At 40.7% G+C, this 21491-nt stretch overlaps 1 protein-coding gene across 1 annotated transcript; it reads left to right on the top strand.

Annotated features, from left to right (window-relative positions):
• Window positions 1-39: 39 nt before the first annotated feature.
• Window positions 40-21097, top strand: ccdc85al (coiled-coil domain containing 85A, like). The gene is made up of 4 exons (XM_030740991.1): window positions 40-710; window positions 1936-3034; window positions 18580-18637; window positions 20341-21097. Exons 1-4 carry the CDS (start codon window positions 465-467, stop codon window positions 20357-20359), a joined length of 1422 nt encoding a protein of 473 aa, XP_030596851.1. The 5' UTR covers window positions 40-464; the 3' UTR covers window positions 20360-21097.
• The last annotated feature ends 394 nt before the right edge of the window (window positions 21098-21491 follow it).

Genomic DNA, 21491 nt, shown 5'->3' with positions numbered 1-21491 from the left:
GGCTCAAGCCCCTGGAGAGAGAGAGGAGAGAGAGAGGGGAGAGCTGTTTCCTCTCCCCGTGTTTCTGCTGTGCACAGCGGACTATCACTTCTCTCTCGCGGTGTGCTGAGCCTACATGCGGCAGGTGTGTGTAAACGGAAGCTTTTCTTACTTTGACCACCTGACCGGCAGAATCTGGATTCTAACGCACATCGGCCGCACACAGAGTCCATTTCGGCTGTAAGGATGTTGCAGTGATAGTAGAGCATCTTCTCCACTGTATCGCGCCCAGCCGGCATCGTCAGCTGTTGCTCTAGGAAGAGAGTGGAAGAGTGGGGAGCAACAGAAAAGGCCAAACTATGCGACTGATTTACAATCGGTAACCGTTTCCACCCTAAGTCGACCGGGGAGCGGATGCGAGCAGAGGTTGTCAACGAGCCTCTAAATATTTTCTGCCCTTTGTCGGCGTCGGAGGAGCTGTGCCAATGGAGAAAGCGACTCCACCGCCCCAGCCTCAGCTTCAGCTGTCGATAGCGAAGACGGAAAGTCCAGCAGAGGACATCTCCGGTCTGACTGACGAGGAACTGCTCAAGTGGACCAAGGAGGATCTGGTGCGCCGGCTGAGGCGGTCTGAGGCCGACAAGATGAGCGTGATTCTGGACCACGGGAATCTTATCCGGGAGGTCAATCGCAGCCTCCAGCTGCACTTAAACGAAATAAGGGGGCTGAAGGTGAGGGGGCGCGCATTGGTGAAGGATGAGATCATAGGTTTGGAGCACACCTGAGAACGCGCATAGCATAAGTAATGCTCTGCTGTTTAGAGAGCGCCTCTGCAAACATGGTGTGAGAATAGATGGTATCTTTGAAGTTTAATGTGCTATTGTTTATGCGATAATTTGAGGTTGAATGGATGTAAAGCCTTTGTGTACATATTTACATGCAGGAGCTAATAAAAGGTTATAGAGAGCATTTTTAACTTAACAGTTTTTCTTTTTAAGTGAATTAACAAAAGGAAGGGATGCTCGTGCGTGTTAGCAAAATCAGTACCAAGCGGTGCCCTTTCCACTCAGAGCAATGACAAGTAGGTTTCATGGTTTAAAACTGTTTTCTTCTAATAGAAAGAGGAGGGAATTTCTTCATGCAGTGCTCAAATCTGATCATGCTTGCACATACCTTACATTCCTAGAAAATTCAGAAGACAAAATAAGGCTTCTTCCCTTTGAGTAACCTTTACCCAGTGCCTTCATTTTTTTTAATAAAATAATTATGGCACAGTGTCCACAGTGTTTACAGTTAAAACTGAGAATCAGCCCGAGGTAGTCTCAGCTGAAGCACATCGGGATCATTTGCTTTTCTTGGAGACCTAGTCACCTCTCCACCCATCCAAGCGGCCTAATTACACAGGAAAGAGCTGGAGGGTGCAAGAGGGGGAGTGAGTGAGAGAGGGAGGATAGAAGAGAGTTAAATTGTTACAGAAGGATAGGGGAGAAAAGAAGGAGGTCTTTTGGAAGTGAAGAAGCGATGTTTTTAGTAAATGTTGGTTAGTGTAAAATGATTTGGGCGTATGATTTCATTTCCATGACCTTGCCTCATTTCTATGTGTGGCCTTTTCATCTCCTACAGAAGATTCTAATCTACATCATGTGTTTCACATGGTACACAGTGAGTCAGTGCATGTATGGGAAAGACAGAGGATTAGGATTTAATTTCATTATGACTGCATAAACCATTTGACTAATATCTGAAAGAGCAGTGAAATGCATTCAAATTACACAGTAGCGTCAGTGATTTACTTGGAGTTAAGTAATCCATGAAGAACTATTTTGTTTTGTAAATTTCAAAAGCTAATTTATGTTCTTAATTTAATTTAATTTTTTCAGGATTTGTGGTTCATAGACAATAAACTCTATGTCACTCTTTTCTAAATTTCTCCTATTTTATCTTTTGCCCTCTCAGGACATTAACCAGAAGCTGCAGGAAGACAATCGTGAGCTGCGGGACTTGTGCTGCTTCTTAGATGATGATCGTCAAAAAGGAAAGCGTGTATCCAGAGAGTGGCAGCGTCTTGGACGTTACAGTGCCAGCATAATGCGTAAAGAGGTGACGCTCTATCTCCAGAAACTCAAGGAGCTGGAACTTCGACAAGAGGAGGTAATCCGGGAGAACCTGGAGCTGAAGGAGCTCTGTCTTCTACTGGATGAAGAAAAGGGGGTAGTAGGTGGAGGAGGTGGCGTTGGGGGAAGTGGAGGCGGAGTGAGTGTGGGAATGGGAGGGTGCCGCAACTCCATAGACAGCCAGAATAGTTTGTTGCTGGTGCCTGGGCAGGGGCTGCTAATGAGAGACGTAGGTGATGGGAGCAGCACCTCCAGTGCAGGGAGTGCTGACAGCTCTGATCATCCTCACCATAAGCAGCCTCACCTGGCTGCAGGAGTGGGTGGGGTTGGCAGTGGTGGGGAAAAAGGAAGCCCTGAGCTTCTGCATAAACCCAGGTGTAGCAGCATCAGTGGAATAGGGGGTATAACTGGAGGAGACAGGGAGATGTCCAGTCCTGAGCATCCAGCTGGGCGGCATCGGAGTACAAGCCTGGAGTACCCATACACCCTCCCCCAGCTCTGCCGGCCCCGCTGTGGCTCTATATCTGTGCCTGACCATAGTCGAGTCATGCGGGGCCTTAGCCCTGAAAAATATGGAAGGAACGTGGGCCACCGAAGTCCGGAGCAGCACCCCAAGCACCATAGCTCTGATCTCGTCCTGGGCCAGAGGCAGCACTTCCTGGGCCAGGGAGGCAGTGGGGAGCTCTATCAGAGGCACAACAGGAGCAGCATCAGTAGTTCAGGCTGTGGAAGCCCAGAGCCCCGGCAGGCACATTTGGGGACTGGGGAGCACCATGAAAAGGGCTGTGTAGTCCAGGGGGGCAGCCCTGAAACTCACAGGCACCAGTACAGCATGAGCCCTGACCATGTGAAGTTTGGGAGCCCAGTGAGAGAAGGGCAGAGAAGGCCAGCTGGAGATGAGCTGTCGCCACATCATCGAAGCATCTATAATGGCATGAATGGTAGGTTTATTTGTGCCTTGTGATGAGATCATATAAAATGGTCTTCTAATTAACACCTAGAGTTTCCATGTACAAAGCCCCTTAAAGGCAGCGGATGATGTTGTCCTGATCTTGTCTTTTACACATGAAACATGCATATAGTAAGTTGAAAAAAAAAAAAGAAGATTTGTAACCCTAAATGAGTCACAGGTTCATCAGAGGAAGATACTATGTGAAAACAGTGAGTGCTACTGCTACACACTTTGTCTCGCTTACTGCTGTATACTATATATATATATATATATATATATATATATATATATATATGAGGCCTATACATATTGAAGTGTTGAGATGGTGCCCATCACAGCATGACACAACAATGCCATGTTTTCCATGCCTCAATCACTAAATTAGTGAAGCAATGTTCCTATAATCTCAAGACTCTTAAGTTCCAAAAACAATAAATAAAAATAAACACATTTAATGCAACATAAATCTTGCAGCTATCAACCATTTTAAAGCAGTCTGTTCACTTCTAACTCCATATTTTTATTCACTCTAATTGCTTTGCATGATTTAAAATTGAAAATGATCTTGATTTACTTCATACTGGGCCTTGATCCGGCTCCCTACCACAGTCGCTGTCTGAAATTAGCTGTTTTTTCCCCTCCTCTTACTTTAAGGTCACCTGCTCTTTAAGCCAACTTTCTTATGGTCATTGCCCCGTACAAAGAGCAGGTTTGGATTGCACACTGCTCTCTTCACAGCTAGTGCTGAGTGCCTGCTATGGCCATGTTAAGGATACCCCCTCTCTCGAGCATTTAAGCTTTTAGCTCACAGGGATTACTTGTACATACAGTGACCTCATTATTTGAAACTTTGGCCATGCTCCATTTTTTTCTGTAAAAGACTATTGTTAATATTTCGTATCAGAACATTTGTTTTTACATTTACCAGTTTCTTCAGTTTTACACTTGAGATGTGCTACTTTTTTAAATCATTTTTCTAATGCATATGCTTTGATTGAGTGCAAGTTGGTCATCTGTGAAAATAATCTGAGTAGTTCTGAATCTTTGGACCTGTTGAGATGCTGCCCATATACATGGTGAAGGTTGGACAGTGTGGAATACTGAAGAGACCAAAATACTGCAATCAAATAAATGTTTCAACATATATAGATATACAGAGAGTTTAGTGTTTTATAGTATGCTATAGTGTTGTGGTAGAGATGGTTTCTTTCTCTGTAAACACTAACATCTTCTAAAAGGAGATTTGCAGGGTAATATGGGATTGGAATGCACTTGTTTGATTGAGAAAATTGAGACACTCATGCTCATTCTGACTGTTGCGAAATTTACAACATTATTGATTTTCTTTTTGATCTCAGGAGAAATGTGGGTTGGCTTGGGAAAAAAAAACAAAACAGAGAAAATACAGGTTTCAGAAATATTTATTTAACATGAACCAATCCAGCTCAGACGATCTACACTCAGATTTGAGTTGCAGCATTGCAAACGCTGCCACACAATGATGCATAAACCTATTAAATGATGAATTACCCTGAAATCTTCGCTCCATGCACGTCCATCTCTGAGAGAACGTGGGGAGCTAAGGATGATGATGAGGAGGAAAATCAAAGCACCAACTTGGCTGCTGTTTAAATACCCCACAGTGGCTGATAATGATTTCTGGAGTCCGGGGGAAAAAGTGCTGAGTGGCACGGAGCTCTCAGATGCTAACGGACAAATTCCTCAAGGTGAAATATCTACCTGACTTTGCAATATGAGGCTGAAATGACAAGAGAATAGAAACAGTTTACACAAAGCAGAGTCAACTTAAGACTTACAGCAGAGATAGTAACTGCTATTGTTTCCAAACGATGAGCCATTTTTGCCATATGCCCCCAACAACAGACAATTACAAAGCAAAAATACAAACATTATAGGAATTTACAACTTCAAAGAGGTGCTCCACAGATCTTGACATATGAAGCTCAGTTTAAAAGTCGCAGCAAAATCTGAATGGTGACCCCACTGGTATGATCAGCGTCATCTTAACTCGGTTTTGGAGACAGCAAGTCAACAATATGGAGAATGTGACCAAAGTAACCGGACAGTATCTTTTGAGCAAAGAGACGTCAAGTTCCTTTTTGGAAAAGTAGTAATTTCAGGCTAGACAAATACTGGTGCTAAGTGGGGTTTATAGTCTGAATTAATGGTTGGATAGCATGAAAAAAAGAGACTTGTCATTAATACCTTGTTCACACTGTGATTGGCCAACAGTGTGGAGGTCAGTGAGGGGCAAAGTTTTTTCAGTTGTTACTCAACTTTTTGTGGCACTGTTTATATGTACAACTCAGTGTGATGCTACCGATGTCTGCCTTCAGAAGCACCTTCACAGGTTTAGGAAATTAAATCTCTAAATGACTGTGAATGTCTCACAGTACAACAACGGTGATCTCAGGAACTACGGTATAGTATTGAGCACGCTCGCTTTAGCCATTTCGCAATCTTTATGGATTGTACTGGATTATTATGCACACACAACTTTGATTCAGATCATCATTCTGCTTCTATTTTAGGTCTTAGCGCACACTGTAGCTCCATGAGAGATTTCAATCTTGATGTAACCTGAAACCCATATGATGTCTGCAAAAGCCACATCACATTAATGGCTCACAAATCCTTAACTGGAAAATGTTGTGAGTGCACAGGGCCTGGTAGTTTGCCAACTGTGGCATAACTGTTGTGAACTTAGCTCAGAGTGAAATGCATGCACCAAATAGCCTTTAACCAGGGCCATAAAGACTTCATTAAGCCTGTGTATGACAACAGTTTGAGGAAGTGTGTGTGTGGCTACTGTGAAGCCATATTGGTATATCATAGCTTGTTATCTGTCATAATGGATGTTTATCTCCATCATGAACTTGTCCCTACAGGGCTTCCATGCCTCCACTGACCTGACAAGACAACTAACTTTAAGTGTCACTACACGATATTTACACTTAGATAGAGACACGCAATCAACATTTTGCCAAAGGATGATGTTTTTTCCGAAGTTAACACAAAATACCATCCATCCGATGATGGTGGATTAGAATCCACTAAAATGCCACTTAAACGAATACAGCTAAAGACAAAAGAGGGCAAAAAAAAAAGATGAATAGATGTAGAAAAAAAACATTTGTTGCGTAGGAAAAGTAAAGACAGCAGATTTGTGGCGGTATCCCTTTGTGTCATACACTGACCTAACCTTGCTGCCGTGTCCTTTTTTGGATGAAGAGGGAATTTAATTCCTGTGACGATGTAGTACACTCCACTCACTTGGATTATCCTCTAAGCCCTTTGCACAGCATTATTTCATTTTTTATGATCTTGCATGTGTGTGTGTGTGTGTGTGTGTGTGTTTGTGTGTGTGTGTGTGTGTGTGTGTGTGTGTGTGTGTGTGTGTGTGTGTGTGTGTGTGTGTGTGTGTGTGTGTGTGTGTGTGTGTGTGAGATTTGGGTGGCTGTGCTAAAGTGTCCCAGGGTCAGTGTAGCAATGAGGGTTTATTTTCTCACAAATGAACATCTCATATTGATGTGCAACTCAACAGTAGTGAAGCTAAGGCCATTTAAATTCCTGGCAAAATCCAGAAAGAAAGCAAAACAACACTCTGACCTCTGCAGCCTTTTAATACAATCTGCTGCAACATCTTTCAGGAAGCTTATCGCACATAGCCTATTGTGCCATTGTTACAGTCGGGAGGAAGGAATACTGCTGAAATGAAAGCACTCATACTTTTGCTTTGGTTGAATTTGTGCTTGAAGAAAAGAAGATAGCAGAATCCTATTTTCTCCTCTTGACAATACATGTCCAAAAATATACAAACTTATTCATCTAAAAGAAAAAAAAAAAGCATTAAAAGGAATTACAGATGAAATGAGTGCATGGCACTTTTAGATTTTACAAGCTCCAAAGCGACAATAATTATTGTCTTGCCAATATTAAATTGCCACAGTAAAGCCTGTTAAGACTTTGAATGTGATAAGGAGCTTTACAAATAATCAGTAACGCCAAAAGATCAGTTTTGACTCATAGCAAAAATATCTGCCTTTTCATGTGATAGAATCCCTCTCAGATATTAATCAGCCATGAACACTGTTGTCTCCTGACCCAGACTGCAGGGATGAATGTTCGCTAAGCCTACAGGATCTCTGCACTGCAGAGGGTCTTCTTCAAAAAAAAGAGGAGAGACTTAATCATGTTTTCTGCTTTAGCAATCACATGTTCTGCATATTAGCTTAAGCTGCTCAGATGATCAGGAGGCGAAAAATAGGCTGCATGAGAAAAGAAAAGACGGTACAGTGTGTGGGGAAACCTTTGCCCTTGTTATGACAGTACATGTGATACTGTATCTACTGCATTTGCATGTACTGTGGAGTATGTGTACCACACATACACTTTGCAGACAGTTTGTTTTAAAAGTATGTATTCATGATAAAGACAAAACTACACTTTTATAGCCGGCGATTGAAAAGAAAACTACTGCTCGTGGATTCTACGCTGTTCTAAATTAACAGCTCAGTTTCTGATGGGATGCTGAAATACAAAGGCCAGATCTGCATGCACAACATGAGCCTGACCCATTAGCTTGACAAATATGGTGTGTTTGCAGGTAATGGGTTTGGCTGCTCAGAGTATATAAATTGCAGTAAAGAGCAGCTAAAGTTAGCTGAACCTCTATTATAGTGGTTTATCACACTTACGACTTCACCTCCATACATACCAATTCATTTTTCCTGTTTAAGTATCAAATAAAGTTTTTTATGTTTTCAGTTGAGCACTCCACATTTCATGGGACAATTATTATGATCATATGCCCAGCCCATCCATTGGTGTATGTATCAACCAATGGGATACTGGCAATGATGGTACCTCACTGATGAATATATTGGATGTATGATTGTTTTTGTGTTCTATAATATTATTTGCTATTTAAAATATATTCTGTATTCTGCAAGTGTTGCTGAAACCTTGGGATTTTTTTTTAAAGGCGTTTAAAAAACACTCTCCAAATGCTTCAGGCCCGTGAACATTTTGCCAAATATCCGACTCTGAAGCTCTATTAGTTTTCTTTTTTATATACTCTGAACGTACTGACAAACTCTGGTCCTCCATTCTCGAGCATGTGATCGAATTAGCGAAGACCATTCCACTGTCTCATTCCATCTGTTAATCTCCGTAATTGTGGCATTAGTTCAGACTGTCCAGCTCCTCTGGCTGTTGCTTAGAAGTGCTGCTGCCTGTCAGTGCAACAGGAAATCATCACTGAAGCTGTGGTCTCAGATAATGTTCTCCCTCGCCAGTGTCATTGAAAAAGCTCTCTCTCTCTCTTTCTCTCTCGCTCTCTCTCTCTCTCTCTCTCTCCATCCTAATTGGCTGCCAGTGTGAACAAGCAGCTGTCGGAAAGCGAGAAAACTCTGATTACAAAGCCCTGTTTCAGGAAGAAGCTGGAGGATGTAATGTTTGCCAGGCTGGGCTAAGGAAAGAGGGTTGAGGAAGTATTTGAGTGGATTACTGGCTGTTTTTTTCCCCTCCTTCTCTCCCCCTTTCTGTCTTCCTCTCTATAATACATATTTTTTTCCCTTCCTCTTACTCCACTCTATCCTCTTCTTCCTTGCTTGCCTGCCAAGGCGATGGATGGAAAGCATCCCTTGAAAATTTGTCAAGTCTCGCAGCCTAAGCGGCCTGGGGAAACTCAAATGTTTGTCACAGCTGCTTGGTGTGAAAGGATTTAGGGGAGCATTAGGCTGGTGTAAGTCACATGGAATAATTTTATAACCAGACGAGCTCGTCTGCCTTGCCATTCCGGCTTTACCATTCAGAACTTCTTGAACTTGCTAAAAATGACAGATGCTGTGTGGACTTATTCTTATTCAGGCAAACAATTCTTTGTTTTACAGTCTAAGACTCATTTTAAAATCCCATGGCATTGGATCTTTCTGCAAATAAGTGATGAATATTTAATTTACAAGTTGAACAGCCATTCCCTTATTGATGTGTTCTATCATTTAAAATGGTAAAGAAAAGAGAGCTGGTTAAAAATTCAAAGATGCTTCAGAGTTAAGGCCATCGGAGACATTCAATTCTCCAGGTGGATGTCTTCATCTGCGAAGGGGAAAATGTTACTTTTAAATGTTATCATGGCCTTTGAATTTGTAATCACATCTGAGACCAATTATCCCAAACACCCTTGCCTATAGGCCATCAGAGCAGCTATTAACCCAGGAGTGCATGATTAGGCGTTTTGTTTATCTTCCACTGGTGCATATCATTGTCATTTTTAATCAAGCTGCTGTTAGCTTTGTCAGTTTAAAGCTCGCTCCTCCTGGATGCAGCAAAAAGCTCTATACTGCTTCTCTGTGCTGTAACTCTCAGACAAAGCCACAGCCAGACAAATACTCATGACTGGTAATGTCAATGGGAAATGGAGTGTAAAATGTGTCTAACATAAAAACTAAAATTATTTTTGGCAGGCTAAATTATAAATTAGGGAAAGGCAAGGAGAGTGATTTTGTCCTGCAGATTTAGGAGAGATGAGCATTTAACCAGCCATCTTTCCTTGCATACATTTTAGACTCACATTTTGACACATTATGGGATAATTAATGTTAAGATCATGCAATCATAAAAAGAAAACTACATAAGAAGATAACTCAATCAGAATTTGGCATTATGTTGCGCATATAACTATAGTATTCAGGATTCGCCTAAACATTTCCCCCCACCAGCAGCTTATAGCTGGCTGTTTGAGATATCAAGGAGGCTGTTTGGTGCGTACTAGTGTTGCTCTGGCCCAAACCCCAGAGGTATGTGACAAATGTTCCACAGTAGCCCCAGTCATCCGGTAGACACGCAAACTCAGTGGAATGGAGAACAGTCTTTGTCCTCTTACGCCATGCCAGTGGGGAACAGACCACTGAGCTGAGAGGAAATTAGCTTGCTAGGCCAGGTAATTAACTGAAAGTTGAGTGGCTGCCATGTATGAGGGCAAGACTGGGCCTGAGGGAATCTCTGACAGTCCCAAAGTCACCAGCAGTAACCACATTTTGCTTCTGTTACATTTCCTTTATTTGTCGCTGCATGCCATTCTGAGAGCTGGCAGTCTCAGAGTACCATGTGAAGAGGTGCGAGTGAAGGAGGAGGGCGGAGCTGGACTGTTGTAACAAAGTGCATCATGGGCAATATGCAGGTGATGCTGTGAGATGGGGGCTTGGCAGATTTGGGGGGGGCCTTTGTTTTTAACAAGGAATAAATTTGTGAATTTTGTGAACATTCACTCAATAATTATAGTATAAGAGCTGCACAAGATTACGCATCAAGTCAAGGCTACAGCTCAATAAGTTTTTAATTAATCCCTCCCTGAATTTCTTACTAAAGATAAAAATAACAATTTCACATTTCTATTAAAACTTTCACCCCCGTTGCTCATTAGTTGTTTGTTTTAAATTGTATTGTTTTCAGTTTTTTAACCTCTGCACAGTCTTTTGTAGCACTCATAGCAAAAAACAAATAAATAAATTGGATCCCTTTAAAACAAAAAAATTGGTCTGTCAATTAACCCTTAAATATATCAGTTAAATATGCTGCTAGGAATAAAGTAGTTTTGAGTTGTTGAGGAGACTGAGAAGATCTGGCGGTAGCACCCCCCCCCCCCCCCCCCTTTTCTGTTACCCCCTTTAAGGTACAAAATATTGTGCTTTAGTTCTGTAACATCATCATGTCTGAATCAAGCTGTAACAACATGTAGTGTGTAACAAGGAATCGTGTCTTCTTCACAAAAAGCCACATCTATGACAGATGTTTGCTTTAGTTTGTTAGTCTGGTATGACCACTGGTCAAAGTAAGACTGTACTTTTAAAGCTCCTGGTTGTATTCAGTGACATAAAGAATTACTTCTTCATAGAGGTCCAAAGTCTGTGCCATGCTCAAATAGCTTGTCTGTGTTTTGTGTCAGTTGTGCATTGTCACTGTCAAGCAGCAGATGAGCTTCCATGCTGCTGCTCCTATCAGAGTGATGGCTTTTATAGCTCTACTGTCTGTTAAAAATGAGATAACTTATCAGGAATATAGCATGTTGAAAGGATACAGTTATCCTCTTCCGGGGACATAAATTATCTAATGCCCATTTTGTGTGTTTGAGGTAATGGTTTTCCTGAATTACAATAAGGCATGTGTGCAGCTTCCATTACTTTACATTATGTTAGACCATGAAACGATTGGCACCACTGTCATTATATTTATGTCGTTATCTCTTACTAGTTCTCTTTCAGCAATGTCTTTTGGTCTGCGAGATTTCCTCTCTGAGATATTGAAATCAATTTCATTACCCCACCCCCACCCACACACCCCCTGCTGCTCCAGACTGGCTGGCTCATTTCCTTTACAGTTATAGCAAAAGGTACATTTAATCATTTAATTATCGTGCTTTGTGAGAGCTTTCGTTGCAAATAAAACATGTATTTGATAGAATTTCTTGGGTTGCTTTAAACTCAGTAGATGATCATGTTGAACTTCCTTTAGCAGTGTCTCTAAATCATAAATTAATGATGAGTTTTCCAATAGAAACAGCTTTATCTTGAACTCTCAATATTCTACTGATGCAGCCTTTTATATCCTATATAACTAAGTGCTAACAAAATCTTATTTTCACTTTTTCATGTGAGAAGAGGTATGTGAAGTAGCTCTTCTCACATGAAGAGGGGTGTGTAAGAGCAGAATATAAATTCACATCCACACATAGATGTTAGGGCAGACAACGTTAATACTGGCTCATCCTTAACACCTAATGTGACAAAAGGCTACCCATGTTCTGTTTCAAATTACATTTTTTGGGGGGGGAGGAGGACAAATTTTAACATCTGATGCAATGCGTTGCGTTATTTCTAGCTAAATCCAAAAGCCTTTAAACATGAGACAAATACAAAAAGGATTACTGCTGTTTTCATTAGCAAGGGAAAAGACAAAACAGTCTGAAAATGTGTAAACAAGTTTCAGCCTCAGGACATGGGTCATCAAGGTCCCAAAGCTTTTGGGAGATGAGAAGTCATTAAACACAGAACCTTTGTGTCACACAAAACCGCAAAGAATTCTGGGATGCTAGCATATCTAATTTAGAGCTGATGAAATTACCAATATTATTTCTCATCCCCACCCCTCTAACTGGCACACACGCATCGCAATCCTCTATACGCTGCTGTGTGCCCGGTTTGTTATATTATTCATCAGCACTGAGAAGTGATGGGTGTTGACATGTTAAAATAGAGCAACAGTAGTTTATCTTGTGAATGTCGGCTTAAATATTTAATTTACCTTTGAGGATCATAGCAAAATACTGAAGAAATGCATGGAACAACACGAGCTCTTGTAGAATGTGGAGAGATGATGTGAAGCTTCAACACAGAGGACAGAAGCAACAAAAGAAGAATCAGGGACTGAAGTTGTTACAGCATTTCTGTCTGTAAACCATCACGAAGGAAGTCTCTTTTATTCCTAACGCTGATGTCTTCAGTTTAAATATGAATTTTGCCAAAGTTTTAGTACGACATCGTCAAGGTAAATGAACAGATGTGTGACTACTGTTCAACACAAGCATTCCTGGTATTACTCTAAAGGCGACGTCTGTGCATGCGTTTGCACGCTGCTTCACGAAATACATCAAATGCGCCGTCCATTTGATGTATTTCTCCCTGAAATCGCACACAAAGGTAAACCCACACGCACAGACATCCCTCGTAGGCTCGGATCAGCCAACAGGGTGCCAATTACTCACCTCTGTTCCAGTGAGTTTCATGCTCTCGTGTCTCCACGGTCTACTTCAGCTGAACAGTGAGCCATGCAGCAGACACATAGGCTTCAAGTTATTTGCTGTTTCTCCCTGCTTCCATCACTTACTGTATTACAGTTCTCACACCTTAGTCAGACATTTCCCATTAATTATAGCTGCTGTGTTAATGTATGTATATACCCTGCATGATGTAACGTGCCAACAAATGGCAGCTTAGATTATATAAATATTGCTAAAGCCACACTGTAGTGAAAATAGCCCCATATTATCAGATTAAAAGACATTAAAGAGACAAATATAGAAGAGCAATGAAAAACTTTTTCCTATAGCGAGTGACCCATTTGTAAGTTGCTGGAATCAGCTAAATCTGCTAAAAGACTCACAAATCTGTGCCACTGGATTAGAATTGCCCTTATTTTTGAAAGAAAGCACTTTTTTTCCCCCTCCAATATAACATTAAACTAACAAAGATTGTTGTCACTGACAATAATTATTGGAATCGCTAATAATTAATTCTTTTTTGATCAAAGTTAAAAGTCATTTGCAGGTACTGTTATTGAGAACTATTGAGAGCGTGGCATCTGTTTGTGTCCTCCTGCTCAGTTGTGCACCCTGGCTTTCCCGTTCTCTTTCTATTCTGGTTCGTCAGTTTGTGCTGTTCTGTGAGGGGAGTAGCACACACTGTTTTTAGCAATATCTCTCGTGGAACAGGATTTATTGCTTAGAACCAGAACACTCTGCTGATTTTCAGAAGTTCTCTTTCTCGTGACGTTTTAAGACTATAATCAAACCTGCAAAGACTGATGCTCCAGGTGGTCAACAAACCAAACTGGTTTTGTTAATCAGCAGCACAGTTTTCAGCTGTCAGTTAGCATTTTAGCATGTTTAACATGATTTACTGCAAAAACAGGAGCAATGGCTGCTGAAAATGGGTCTTTATAAGGTGTAGACAGTCTATTAAAATCACTTATAGTAATTGATAAGTGATTGTATTAAACGTGTTTGTCTTTTAAAACATTTCAGCCCATTTTGTGTTTCTGTAGATGAAAACAAGTGTGCTTTGCTTTCAAAAACAGTGACATTTCTTGGTGAATCAAGATTCTTAGAGTATACTGTCATATGGTGAGTTCAGCTGTTTTTCTGAACTCTAGTAAGCACAAAGAGATCTTCAACTATGGCCAATTTACAATCACCTATTAAGCTAACAAACGTGTTTGCACTGTGTGAGAAAGCCAGAGTACAGGGAGAACATGCAAACCCCACACAGAATGGCCCCAGCTTACTGTCAGAGCCTTCCTGCTGTGGTACAGTGGTAACCACTCTATTACCATGTTGTAACATAACACTATTTAACTACTGTAACAAACCATTCAATCTTGCAACAGTGTACTGACTTTAAGCATGACAAAACTGCTGCAAAACATGTTTAAAACAAAAAGATTCTTCTCTTTTCATGAAATTCAGTGTAGTTTTTTTTCTTTGTGTAATTTTACTGATTTAAAACAATCACAGGCTCTCACAGCTGATGTAACCAAGTGTAGCCAATTAGCATGTCGTTGATGCTATATAAAACGCTGCAGAGATGACCAAGCAGAACTGAAGTGGGATGAAGTTGAAGTCTGGCCTCACAAGACTGGGCGGACTTGACTCCACAAATACTCTGCATCTTCTTTCCACTTGGTGTATGTGTTATGGCCGTGCTTAATGTTATGCATTTCGAGCTTGCCGTCGTGCACCAGAGTTGCACATAACAGCACTGACTTTAGTTGCCTGAGGGATATTAAAACAAGCAGCTCTCCTGCCAGATAGCTTCGCTGACTGACTGACTGACTCTAGTTGTCTTACTGACTGCCAGCTAAACGGAAGGTCACTGATCTACCATGCATCTCCATGGGCTTTCCTGCCCAGCCAGCCTGAATAATTTATATGGCAGATTTTTAGAAGATCTGAGGGAATGGCCACGTGAAATTACCTTGCATTGATTCTGTAAATTGAGAGAAGGAGAGAGAGAGAAAGTGACAGATCAAAGAGGACTGCATGATGAGCAGTCCTGAGAAGCACGTTCATGTGTTTACTGGCTTGATTCAGACATCAATAACAACTCGATTACTGGTTTTGATAAATCATACACATACCGCCATTCTGATTTTTTCTCAGCTTCTTTATTGTTATTGCTCAGAGCCAGTCTCCTTGAATCATTTTTTTCGCTCATACTTTAGCAATTTTCACTCAAAAAAAGTCTTTATTTTGTTAACAAAGTGTTTAAAAATGGTTTTGGAACTTCTTTATGAAGTGCAGGATTATGAGTTATATTGAGTTAATGATTTGATGTCTGGCTGCTAAGGGAAAAGGGCTATATTCAGTATGGGAGCAGCTTCTCCCAAGCCAATCTTGCAGATCTCTTTGTGGGGAAATTTAGAGCCTTTCACTGCTGTGGTTTACAGAAGTGGAATTTAAGAGAGCTTAGGCCCCCCCCACATTATTCTAGAGTAATCACATTATCTATATACTTGACCCACTGCTAACCCCCCTTCCCTCTACACATCTCTCACATCCCATTAAATCCAATTTTGGTTTTAATACTCTGCCTCCCCATAACTAAATCAACAAACACTGCCTAAGTGTGCTGTGTGTTTTCTCACATCATAACGCTCCTTAAGGAGGTCACAGGTACTGGTTAGAAGGAGGAGCAACTTTAATTAGACACTGATCAAGTTTGTTTTAAAGGGATTCTCTGGATTTCGGCTGGGTGTGTGTAAACTGAACTGCACCATCACAAGACAGCAGTTTGTAATCTTGTGACCTGTGTGCGTGTGTGAAAGCCGACCTTGAAGCAGCAACTCCATTCAAGCTGTTTTTCTGAGTTAGCCTGAATCGAGTTAGTTCAAGCTAACACAATTCAAACTAACCAAGTTAGCGCGAATGGTCGAACAAGAAATGTTTGTTTCTAGGAGCTGTTGTGTCTTTTTTTACAGATATTTTCTGCCCTTCTAGTTGTCTTAATGTTGTGATACACTATAGATTTATATGGTACCTATAATATATATCTAGCACTAGCATAACCAACCTATAACGGCAGCCTGTAAGAGTAACTCTTTAGGAAGACGTGTGATGCTTTTTGGTGTCTTTTTTAGCTCGGCTCCTACGGAGCGAAAAAGCTACAGAGGCTGCACACAAACCTGCTGTAGCTGTGCTGCAATGCACATCCAAAACAATTTAACTACTACACAGACTCCAAAAGAACAGTGTTCTGTGTTAATGCTCGAACTTAGCTGACTGTTTTATCTTGCCACCCTTAGATCCTGCTTGAAATTGTTGGCAGTAACACACAGCAGCAGCAAAGCCATTTTGAATGTGAACATGCCACAAACGTCATTTTTTTTTTCTTAGGAAAATTAATCTGGAACAAACTTGAAACTAATTACATATAGTATGTGTATGTATGTTGAAGTAGTAATATGTGGCATATCAAATTTTGTATTAATATAACCATCATAAATTCGGTGCTGATCTGTAAGGATAATGCCATTCATTCTTAGAAATTATATATGCCTGATTCCACAGACCATGTTCAGACCAACAGTTTCTTTCAAGTGTACTTGATATCTAAATAAATACTGTCTACGCCTGCAGTAGCTATTTGTTTGTGTATAAGTGGTAGTAGAAAACGAGTGCGTGTGATAGTGTCTTTTTTTTACCCTAACGTGAGAGCTTTAGCCGTGAAATCAGTTCCATTCCACACACGCTGACCTCCAAGTGAAAATACCCCCCAGCCCACTGCTGCATCTACCAAACACTTTAAAGGAGTTTTCATATCTTTGTGTTATCTTGCCTCATTCCCCGATGACCACACTGAGGGAAGGGGCAGGGAACATAGCGAAAGTGGCTACTGGAATCTTTTGCACAACTTGGCGGTCACAAGAGCATTATAAATCTTTAATGTGAGATGTTAGAGTGCCAAGGAGAGGAAATGTGCTGAAAACATGATTATGGACTCATGGGGAGGAAGAAACCGCTGGCTGGGAGAGAAAGAGCTGGAGATATCAAGCAAGGGAGCAAGGGTAAAAGAATTTTGAAGGGCAAAAGAGGTAAAGAGGGATAACATGATTTTTTTTAAAAAGTTTGGTCTGCTTAAAAAACATTATTGCACTGCTTTACTGCTTTGCATTGAAGTGTGACAGGAAACACAGTATCCTGTGCAGAAATAAAGCAGCCTCTGCACAAGGATGTCAAAATGAAGTCAAGAGCCTGCCTTGTGTTTAAGGACAGTGAAGCTGATCGCAATAGTGTGTTCCACTGTGAAGGTGCAACTTTTTTATTTGTACTACAGCTGCAGATAGTACTTTTAAGCCCACACAATCTGGTGATGGTGCAAGCAAAAATTATGCTAAATTAGCATATTTTCACCCATTACTCAAAAACGAAAAAAAAAAAAAAAAAAATCAACCATAAAAAGGCTTAAGCATAAGCCTGTTTAACTTCAAGTAAGCACTGAACTGTCAGAAATTAAAGTTACAGAGGCTTAAAGCCCAAACATTTGCCTTCAAAGTCGCCTCAGTTCAATGACCATCCCCCAAAGGTGACAACCCCCACTAGGGTTTAAATACCTGGGAATCTCCACCTTTTGGTTTTAGAACTGAAGAAGTCTCTTGGATAAAAGCTGAAATGTTTTTAAAAGATTAGGAAATCCAGCTTCGAGCTTGAGTCTCAGTTTAGAAGTTATCTTTATAATACTTATTGAGATTTTCTAAGGCTAAATGAAATGATGTTATATACAGGTAAGTGCATAATATACTGTCCAAAATCATTGTTCATTTGTTTGGTTTACAAAATCAAACCTTCACACCGAGTATTATTTAAACAGTCACCGTCTCCATGCTGCTTCCTCTTAAAATAGGTCACACAACAAATAATATCTCATTTGGATCTTGCCTTTTGTGGTCTAATCAGAGATGTCGAGCATGCACTGTGCGCCTCAGTTGTGAGGAGCAATTCACCAGTCAGATTTGTTTCTTGTGAACTTGAGCTGAAAAATTGATTGAATACCTCACTAATCCAAATCATGACCGCTCACCTTGAAACAACTCTAATAGCACAGGTGCAGTTTGTGCTTGAAAAGATTACCTACGCTTGATGAGGAAAAAGATTTAATCCCCCTAAAGTATGATATTACAAGTTTCTTGAATTTTGTTTTTTACAGTTTAGTGCAGCAAGAAGTAGTTACACTTCTTAAAGAAACAGGCTTGAGACCGAGCCCGGCTAGCTGTTTCTCCTTGCTTCCAGTCTTTTCTAAGCTAAGATAATTGTATCCTCGCTGTAAATTCTCCAATTTAGACAAAACAACAGATCCAGTCTTTTGATCCAACTTTCAGCACAAAAAAAAAAAAAAAAGAAGTGAATTATGTTATTTTCTAAAATGTCAAGCTCTGCTTTTGAGTATCTGTCTCTTCCTGTTCAGTCACTGTGTGTGTGGTGTGTGTGTTAATTGGCACCTCCATTCTAATAACAAACTTGCTGCTTTCCCAGTTCAATTTCTGTCACATAATTTAGCTGATAACAAAAGCTGCTGCTCCATTAACATGTTTTATTTATCAGTCGTGTTGCCTTGCTTTGGCAGTCTAACCAGACAGACATCAGCTCTAAATCACTAGATTAATGAGAAAATCCACTCTTGTCAAAACAACAGATTCAAGTTTCTTCCTCTGTCTCTTTCCTCTTCTCTTTCTGTGTCACAGCTTTGATATCAGCCGGCTGCTGCACCAACAACTGTAGAAATGTCAAGCTATGGGACAGGTAAGAATCCCTCTCCACCTTGTTTCTTTTTCATAAAGCTTTTTTTTGTGTGTGTGTTAATTAGAATCTCTGAAAGAAGAACGACTAATGAAGGTCATTGTCTGTTCTTTCCACAAGGGTTCATAATCCTGTAATTAGCTCCCATTATTCTATTTTGCTTTACAGTGTGCTTCCTTTAGCTCACGTCTTGAAACCTATTTAGTGGGTTGAAGGGATTTGCATTAGAAGGATTTACATGAATAAATAATTAAATCTTTCAGTCAGGAGTATTTGAAATACAAAACTCTTTGCACTTTATTCTCTTGCTAATCAGTAAGTGATCCGCAAAATGCATTCTGTTGTGATCCTGTGTCATTGCGGGGTCATTTCGTGACTTAGTTTGGTGCACTGCCTCCAGATGAGTAATGTGTTGGCATGCTTGATCCAGCCCAGGTGTAATCACAGTGGGTTTACAGTGGGACTACAGAGTTAGAGGTGACCCTCTTCTGTCCCCGTATGCCAGCCTACATCTTCAGTCAGGGCCAGCGGGAGGCTGAGATGGCTGTGTTAATATTTAATGACTGCAAGACAAGACATACCTCCCCCTAGAGGACAGTTGGGGACCCCCTTGGTTACTCTTGTCGTTGTATAGTACACCCACACACAGCCACGCATACTGTAATTACAAGCCACATACATGCTTATTCTCCCACACACGGTGAACTTCTCTAACATTCACATTAAAGAGTGTTATCCCTTTCCCTTCACATTAGTATTTTCAGTCCATCACTCTTTCCATGCCTGAGCCCAGTCCCATTCACCTGCTACAAAAATATCAGTGACTCAGGTGAAGAAAAGAATAAAGTGTACTTTATGTCAGTAGATGATTTGCAAGCTCAGAGAAAAGCAACAAGGATGTGCTAACAATGCAGACTGCAGTTAGGCCTTGTGGTCATCCCTTGGCTCTCCACTGAGGTGGAGACGGACGCAGGCAGGAACAAAGGGATCTGTCACTGATAAGCAACACAAAAACCTGCAGAGATGAACATCTTTCTCACTCAAACTCGCTCTCTCTCTCAACAGACTTATGCAGCTACAATCTATTTATGTTCAATGTCCAATTGTGTTCATTCTGGCTCACTGTCACTCTGCCGTGGCTTACTCGGACACTCACAATTTAGCCATCATTATTATTATTATTATTAGCAACATCTCTGCTTTTCCTACCATAATGGGAAAAATAATACAGTATCTAAATAATTAGCATAGCAACATATCTGTCACCACTCCTATTTAGCATTTAAAAGCTGTATATCCTAAGTTTCAATTCAAAGTCTTAATCAGTGAGCTGCACACTGCGTAGGACTTTGAATTACACACACTGCAGTGGCCAAGCTGTAGATTAGTGAAACAGTATCCTCTACCACTTAAAATGTCCCTTTTTCTGAAGCAAATCAACCTCCCGCAGTACCATTGAAAAGAAGTATGCTGTATATATTTTGTGACTCCTCGTGCTTGTTGTTTCTATAACTTTGACAAAAGTTATAGACTAAAACTAAAGACATTTCCTGAGGTTATTTAAAATGAGATTTTAGCTACTTTTGCAAACATTGTTTCAGTTTTTATTTGTTCTAAAATGCAGCTCAGTTTAATAAAAGTTTTTTTCAGACCTGGTTTCAGTTTGAAGTTAACTATAATGACTTCGTCTGTCTTTTCCCGTGCAGCTTCGACGCTTCCTCTTGACCCCAACTTCGCGACCCACGCCTCTCAAAGGGAGGAGGGGTTGCAGTGAGACAGCCCTCCTGCATCTCAGGCCTTGATGGACACCAGCGCCCCTGGATGCCACCTTCCACGGCTCCGGATGGTCTGTAGTCCATGGCCTCATCCATTTCCCACAGCCGTTAAACAGCCTGCCTCCATGTTTTCATTTCTACATATCGAGAGTTTGCGCAAACGGGGCGGGAGATTTTTTTTTCTTGAATGATATCAGTGTAGTTGGTAAAACTTGTCACGACTGCCGCAGCTAAATGGATCCAAGTGGATATCTCTCCCTGCCAACTGAGACATGGCTACCTCCTGGAGAGCACCCAGAGAGAAAGGGAAAGAGGCTGGAGATTGGCGTGAGGAGATGAAAAGGACTTTGCACTGTTTGTGCTGCTACCCTCTGTTTACAAATGCAGATCATTGGTGGAGAAGCACATAAACCTTTCTGTATCCCGCTGTTAAAAACCTTATTTTCCTACACTCTGCCGTTTCTCCCATTTTTTTCTGCTCCCTCCCTCCTCTCCTTAGAAGTGATCTTCAGTGTGTGTAATGAGACTGGTGTGATCTAATGTGCTGTTTCCTCAATCTACAAATCCAGATGATCACGATTGCCATCGTCTCCTCTCTCATCCTACTAAAAATTCAGAACTTTTCCAGCCATTTAAGCTGAACGTAAAAAGAAGACAAAGTCGTATATGTCACAGATGTTCTAGCAAAGAAAAAAAAAAAAAAAACATCCTCTTCCTGTGTCTTAAACCAAGATGGTCAACATTACTAGCTGCTGACAGATGTTCTTATTCTATGAGATGCAATGTTCAGGTGTAATTTTTCTTTTTGTATTATCTTCTTTGCTCCCTCAAAGCGCCTATATTTAAGCTGGGGAGAAGATTATACATTTCTCCATGTTGTTTTTTTTTACAAGGAAGTAAAGTCCAAGTAAAAAGTAGATTATTGGATTAGTTTTCTATATATATATCTATATATAAATATAATATGACTATTATTTTTGACTTACTGGTATTAGAACTATTATATGAAAATGCATATGATATAGTATATCAAATAATAAATAGACTTGTTTATCTAAAAGTGCAAGTTTTATTTGTGTGCT

This window comes from Archocentrus centrarchus, chromosome 1, assembly GCF_007364275.1.
Source record: "Archocentrus centrarchus isolate MPI-CPG fArcCen1 chromosome 1, fArcCen1, whole genome shotgun sequence".
NCBI classification, from domain to species: Eukaryota; Metazoa; Chordata; class Actinopteri; order Cichliformes; family Cichlidae; genus Archocentrus; species Archocentrus centrarchus.
Note: the sequence above shows the minus strand (reverse complement) of the source record. Positions and strands in the feature narration are given on the sequence as shown.